Source organism: Bubalus bubalis, chromosome 21 (genome assembly GCF_019923935.1).
Source record: "Bubalus bubalis isolate 160015118507 breed Murrah chromosome 21, NDDB_SH_1, whole genome shotgun sequence".
NCBI classification, from domain to species: Eukaryota; Metazoa; Chordata; class Mammalia; order Artiodactyla; family Bovidae; genus Bubalus; species Bubalus bubalis.
In genome coordinates this window covers 15,578,230-15,584,976 of record NC_059177.1, presented here as the reverse complement: position 1 = coordinate 15,584,976, position 6,747 = coordinate 15,578,230, and the positions used below count along the sequence as shown (strand labels likewise).

The 6,747-nt window shown below is 42.2% G+C and overlaps 1 protein-coding gene across 2 annotated transcripts in view; it reads right to left on the bottom strand.

The window, feature by feature from the left end:
• Positions 1-429: 429 nt before the first annotated feature.
• The window catches only part of ABHD5 (abhydrolase domain containing 5, lysophosphatidic acid acyltransferase), a 41,614-nt gene continuing 35,296 nt past the window's right edge, over positions 430-6,747 (bottom strand). For both annotated transcript variants that reach the window (XM_025271897.3, XM_006071224.4), the window contains 3 exons: positions 5,401-5,512; positions 2,285-2,471; positions 430-1,710 (listed from right to left, as the gene is read on the bottom strand). In XM_025271897.3, the coding sequence (XP_025127682.2) occupies positions 1,621-1,710; positions 2,285-2,471; positions 5,401-5,512 (389 nt within the window). In that variant the 3' untranslated portion in view covers positions 430-1,620. The remainder of the gene's footprint in view (positions 1,711-2,284; positions 2,472-5,400; positions 5,513-6,747) is intronic.

The following is a 6,747-nucleotide window of genomic DNA, read 5'->3' as shown; positions in this document are numbered from 1 at the left end:
GGTTAAGACCACATTCCCTGTGCAGAAACCTTCTTGGGCAACTGAAAACTGCCATTCGCCCAGCAAAGGAAAATGAACAGACTGGAGAGTATGTCAAATAAAAATACCAAAATAACCCACATTATTTGCACCATTAATAGTTCTGAATCTAAAAAGTAAATGCTACTTTTATTCTCCAGGCTAGGGTTAGCTCTCCTGTTACCTTCTGTCCTAACCTAGTCCATCCCAAAACAGAGACACAAACTGCTCACTGGGAAGCCATCTGTTGTGCTTCAGTAAAATTTGCTGGGTTTTTTTTTGTATGGGAAGATAATGTTGAAAACAGAATAATTGGTCTTCCTCACAGTTCATCAACTTCATTTCCTAACAGCTAAAACTTTACTAATTGATCATTTTTCAAATGCAACAATCAAAACCATGAAGTCATTGTTTGCTCTAGTTCACCATTTTTATTTACACAACCATCTTTTTCCTAGACCGGCAACGTGAAGCAAAACAGAAGGCAAAGATGCCTTGCTGGTGACCACCCTCTGCCATTTTCTTTTGCAGAGGGTCTTCTCAGTAGTAGCCAGGTACCACGTGGAGCTTTTTCACAGTTTCAGAGAAGCATCCCTTGTAGTAACACAGCAAGAAAGTGCTACACTTGATGGTAGTTACTGTTGCACAGTTCAATCACCTTACAGAACTTTTGTCATGTAACTTCAAGTATGTAAGTTATTTAATCAACACAAAACTCTTCCAAAAAAAAACAAAACCAACCAATATTAGCTGACTTCTGGTGCCATGAGACATAATGGCACCACCAATTTTTATATTTTAGTGGTAAAAATATAATCCAGTTTTAGCACCCGTCTGTAAGAGTTAAATGAAAATATATGATTGGCTTACTGGAAGGTAATAGTCTTAATGTCCCCTCAGTGAGGGAATCTGTTCCTTTTGCTGCATCCTGGCTCACAGAAAAGAATAACAGTATTAATGGGGGAGAAAAGGAGAGACTTTTAGTTAAGGTTTTTCAGCACATGAAATACTCAGAGAAATCAATACTAGAAATCAGTTCCCACCTTCCTAACCAAAACCCTGTCTCAACACTCCATTTCAAAAATGAAGTGATGTATTCTAAGAAAATAACAAATTTTTACATAAAAACACTGAATTTTGAGTAATTCTATCAGTTATTGGACATGGTATATATAAGCAAGGAAAATAAAGTGCACCTTTGGAGTATATAAAATAATAAACTCAGAAAATCACTTGTTAAAATTGGCAATATAGATGGCAATATAAAAAGTACCAGACCTAGCAAAGTTAGATAGAAATAAAAATTTCAGTTGAAAAATTACAGTTTTTCAGTATGGCAGAGGGACAAATAACCTTTTATTACAGTTATTGGATTTGGAGACTCATATATTTTGATTTTGTGTAGGACAAAGGAAAGTCATTCCTCTAGAAGGCACTAACTGGTTTAAATGTATGAGCAGCTTCATAAAGAAAACATGTGCAAAGTACAGTCAGGAAGACTGCCTGGTTCTCGCGTCAGATTCCTTACTCTGCGTCCCAGACGGTGAATTACTGCTGAGGAGTGTGTCGGTGTGTGGCTTTCCCACATCATCTGCAGTGTGCTCAGTCCACGGTGTCACAGATCTCCTTCACTTTCTGGTTGAAGTCTTCCGGCTGATCTGCATACACATAATGGCCTGCTCCGAGAATGGCCTAGGAAACCAAAAGCGGTCAGGTGGTCAGCGAGTAAAAGCATTTAAGAATGCTTTTACACACTTAAAGACACTGAGCAATGAAACTGACAACGGCTATACGTGAATGAAACAGGAAAGAAAAAGCAATACTAATCCTCAGTGACTAGTATATATTTGATTAAATAAAGGATCTGGGAATAAAGAGAAAATCCAGTGAATCTTACTAAAGTTTTAAGATGCAAAAATAACATTCTAGGTTGATCTCTAACAGTAGGGCCAACAGAAACACTAGCCAAGGTGAGAATGTGCTGCCTTGGGAGGTGGTAGAGATGCTACTGGACCTGTCTGTCGCTCTTTTGGTCTCTCCCACCTTAGAGATGCTGTTGCTCCAGGACTGACAAGGCCCCAAGAATGGCGATTTGCTATCTGGACACGAAGATTTGTTTGGATCAAACCCTGCCCCCATCACACATGACTACAGGTCTCTGACCAAGATGTGAAGGCACAGGGATGACCGGAGGGCTCAATGAAAGCAAAGGTAATAGAACAGGCTTCACGTGCAATTGAGAACCAAAACTACACCACACACTTACTATCGTCTTCACGTATGACTGTGGTCGTAGTGACTGGATGCTGGTGCCAGAATCGCCATCCATGCAGGATCGGGCACCAAAGATCACGGAAACTGGAATGTCAGGGTGCATTTTGCCAATTCGCTGGAGCATTGGCCTTTTTGCCCATCCGTAAGGGATAGTCATGTTTTTGAACGCAGTCTCACCACTTAAAGACAGAAAAATCATATGCATGATTCTGGGGGATAAGCGCACATCACACTCTCACCTCTATTAAAACACGCTCATATTCAGATTCTCCCCCATTTAAGAAAGACTGCAGCTTGCACAGAAAATAATTTACTAGGAAGTGTAAGGAACAAGCCTCACAGAAGATATACTTTTTTGTTAGATAAAGAAGGATGTTTTAACCTCTAAAATAAAAAATCTCTTACAAATAATGATCCTCCTCCAAATCAAAACATGTAACCCTAAGTCCCTATCATACAATTATCAAATTTCCTTTGGGGAGAGTGGAAATATGCTTTTTTTTTCCCCCACTCTAACTTATTCACAAGGCAGCTTTTCCACAGGTTCATGACACCAGCTTTTTACCTTCAATGGCAACATCAACACCAAGATAAGAACAAATTCAGATTAAGTATTCCTTGTGAATTGTTACATATTTTAAATTTCTGCATATTATGATGTTTGACACCTTTGAAAACCTTTTTTAAAAAAACAAACATGTATTTATTTATTTGGATGCACTGGGTCTTCGTTGCAGCATGTGGGATCTTCAATCTTTGCTGCAGCATTTGGTGTCTTTAGTTGTGGCAAGTGGGATCTAGCTCCCTGACCAGGGATCGAACCTCAGCTTGGGAGCGTGCAGTCTTAGCCAATGGACTCCTAGGGAAGTCCCCCTAAAAACTGTTCTGGCTGGGAAGAGACTGCCTCTTGGGGTTAACTTATTTTTAGAGATACCAAAGGACTCAGCTGGGACCACCCCTTCATATGCAAACTAACTAACATGGCGCTGCGCCTCTTCTGTCTGGCCTGCACATCCCAGGAGGTGATGTTCCTCTGCCTTAGTCATCCCAGGGCCAGGTGCCAAACAACTAGAAACCGCCTGGATATCTTAGAGCCCGCTGAAATAACTTAAGCAGTCCATTCTACGCTGCCCACCCCTGCGCTGCCTGCCTCTCCCGCAGAACCCAGTAAAGGTTCCCTCCTGGAGTTCCCCTCACGCCTGCCTTCTGCCACCTGATCAGAACCTGCTGCATCTTCTGTGAGCCTTCCTCAGTGACCCCACTCCAGCACCTGTGAGTATACTAAACTTTGTTCTCTTGAGCGTCTCCTATGTCCTCTCGTGTGGGCCACACCTGACTGACCATCACATAAAAGAATACAAAACATCTGGCAAACTCCTCAGACAGATCCACTCTGCGGTCACTTCTCTGGTCTCTTTGTGGTACTAGGCATACTTGTGAATGGCCATTTGTGAATTCAAGTTCCACCACAGGATAAGCCACAAACTAGGCCTACATGGGCACATGTGGTTGTGAAATGTGAGTAGGTGAAGAACAAAACACTGAGACCACACAGGAAGACAGATGAGTTCCCTGGAACAGGCCACTAACAACTGCTAGGACAAGTCAGTGAAGTGTTCAGACTGAATCCACCCAAGTCAAGTGCCTGGTGAGTCACAAAACATCAATCACTTGCAGACTCCAAACCTCTGCAGCCTCCCTCCCCTTTGGCAGACAACCTATAACCTACTTTATCAAAAAGATGGAAGGTACAGCTATACCTCCAGTGCTCTCATGGCCTCAATCTTTTTAATAAAGTAGGTGTACATATTCTTTGAGAGAAGTGGTGTTAGTTGCTCAGTTGTGTCTGACTCTTTGCAACCCCATGGAAGGTAGCCTACCAGGCTCCTCTGTCCATGGGATTTCCCAGGCAAGAATACTGGAGTGGGTTCTCATTTCTTTCTCCAGGGGACCTTCCTGACCCAGGGATTGAACCCAGATTCCCTGCATTGGCATCAGATTCTTTACCATCTGAGCCACCAGAGAAGCCCTGAGATGAGTGAGAGAGGCAAAGAAAAAAAAAGTGAAGGAGCTATTTCTGCAGCTCACCTCTCAGCCTTTCACCCAAGTCTGGATTAGAAAGGATGAGAAACCATTTTTACATTTTTAAGTATAGTCTATGGCCCACCTCTACTGGAATCATCAGAAGTGTTTGGTAAAGATGCAGCCCAGAACCGCTGAATCAGTCTCAGAGACAGGGTTCAGACACCACATTTCTGATAAACTACTTCAACAATTCTGGTACAGAAAGAAGAATGGAAACCAGAGCTCTCACCATCACACTCCGTTCTTGATCCTCTCCATACCGACTCTAGGCTCTGGTTTCGGGGCTCCTCCCAGTTCCTCAAGACTTTCAAGCTCCATTCTCTCCACTGGCACCTTGTATCTGACATCTAGAAGTCTTTTTTTTTTTTATTTTAAATAAGCTATACCTTTGCTTGGCTCTCTTGCTTCCTCTAGCTACTATGCTGTCTCTCCTAATCACTGTCAAAATTAATATAGACTCCCCATCCCCTCTCCGCTCTCAGTGTTTCTCAGGCTGATGCACAGTACTGAAGACAGGCTGTGTACAGAAGGGTGCCATCAGCAAATGAACTTGAAAAGGCTGCCTTGTCTCTGCCACACACCTGGGAGATTTAAAACCCTTTGGAATAATAAATGGTTCTAAGAAGATCTATGGTATAGAAGACCATTTACTTTTGTTTATACCAGAGCTCCATTTTTGTACAACATTCATACTCAGTTTGAGAACACTGTTTTATTTGAAATTCTTTATGATCTCTCAACTCTGGTCACCTTAATAAGACGCCAGAGACCAAGACTTCCCTCAACTTGTCCATGGGCCCCTTAAGGGAAGAAAGTACATCTGACTTTTTAATCTCTCATCAGAATCCAGTACAGTGTTTTACATCACAGGTTCTCCATGAATAGATGAGAAAATTAAGAACTACTTGTCCTTTTAAATTGAGTCATTTACATACTGATAAATATCTCCTGGACTGTTCACACATTTTCAAAAAAGAAAAGTCTAAAACACAAACATAGTAAATTTAGAATCGAGACTCTTACCTTGGAGTCTGGACATTACAGTGGTAGATGTATTCCGTCACTGTATCATCATCAAACATTGAAGAATACTTCCGTTTGAAATCAGGCCTTAAACGCTGTACTAGACTTAAACCTATATAATAGAAAACAAACATTTTAAGTTGTAATTAATTTATATAATAGTAGAGAAGATTTCGGGGCTTCCCTGGTGGCTCAATGGTAAAGAATCCGCCTGCCAGTGCAAGAGATGCAGATTCAGTCCCTGGGTCAGGAAGGTCCCCTGGAGAAGGAAATGGCAACCCACTCCAGTATTTTTGCCTGGGAAACCCCAAAGACAGAGAAGCCTGGCTGGCTACAGTTCATGGAGTTGCAAAGAGTTGGACACGATTGAGTCACTAAACGATACTAAACAAGAGAAGATTTCAGTGTTTGCTTCTATAATAAATATTAAATGCTACATTAGGCATATGTTCAAATACGCGCTTTAGGTTCACAAAAGCACAGATCCTAGAAATTGCTCTCAAGTTCCCTAAGGAAAGATTACAATAAGAATGAAACACTGTCATATACTGACTTACAGATATGCTTCAGGAGTCAAAAACAGTTGCCTAAGACTTGTTTTTGTAGGAAAATAAATTATATTAAACAAGGCAGGTGAATACAACAAGGCATACCATAAAATTAACTTAATAATTTGTATCTTCTCCACATTTACAACACATTAGCATCTAAATGGCACCCCACTCCAGTACTCTTGCCTGGAAAATCCCATGGACGGAGAAGCCTAGTAGGCTCCAGTCCATGGGGTTGCTAAGAGTCGGGCACGACTGAGTGACTTCACTTTCACTTTTCACTTTCATGCATTGGAGAAGGAAATGGCAACCCGCTCCAGTATTCTTGGCTGGAGAATCCCAGGGACACAGGAGCCTAGTGGGCTGCCGTCTATGGGGTCACACAGAGTTGGACATGACTGAAGCAACTTAGCAGCAGCAGCAGCAGCAGGAGCATCTAAATGAAGTAAAGTGAAGTGAAAGTCACTCAGTTGTGTCTGATTCTTTGTTATCTCATGGACTGTAGCCCTCCAGGCTCCTCTGTCCATGGAGTTCTCCAGGCAAGAATACTGGAGTGGGTTGCCATTTCCTTTTCCAGGAGGTCTTCCTGACCCAGGGATTGAACCTGGGCCTCTTGCATTTCAGGCAGATTCTTTACCATCTGAGCCACAAGGGAAGTCAAATGAAGTAAACTGGGATATAAATATTTCTGGGGAAAATGCATTCAGACTTTCTGCTTGGCACACTAGCAGTATTGCCCACTACAGTCATCCACAGTGGCTCCCACGGCCCCACCCCTGAGGTGAGAGGCAGGGGC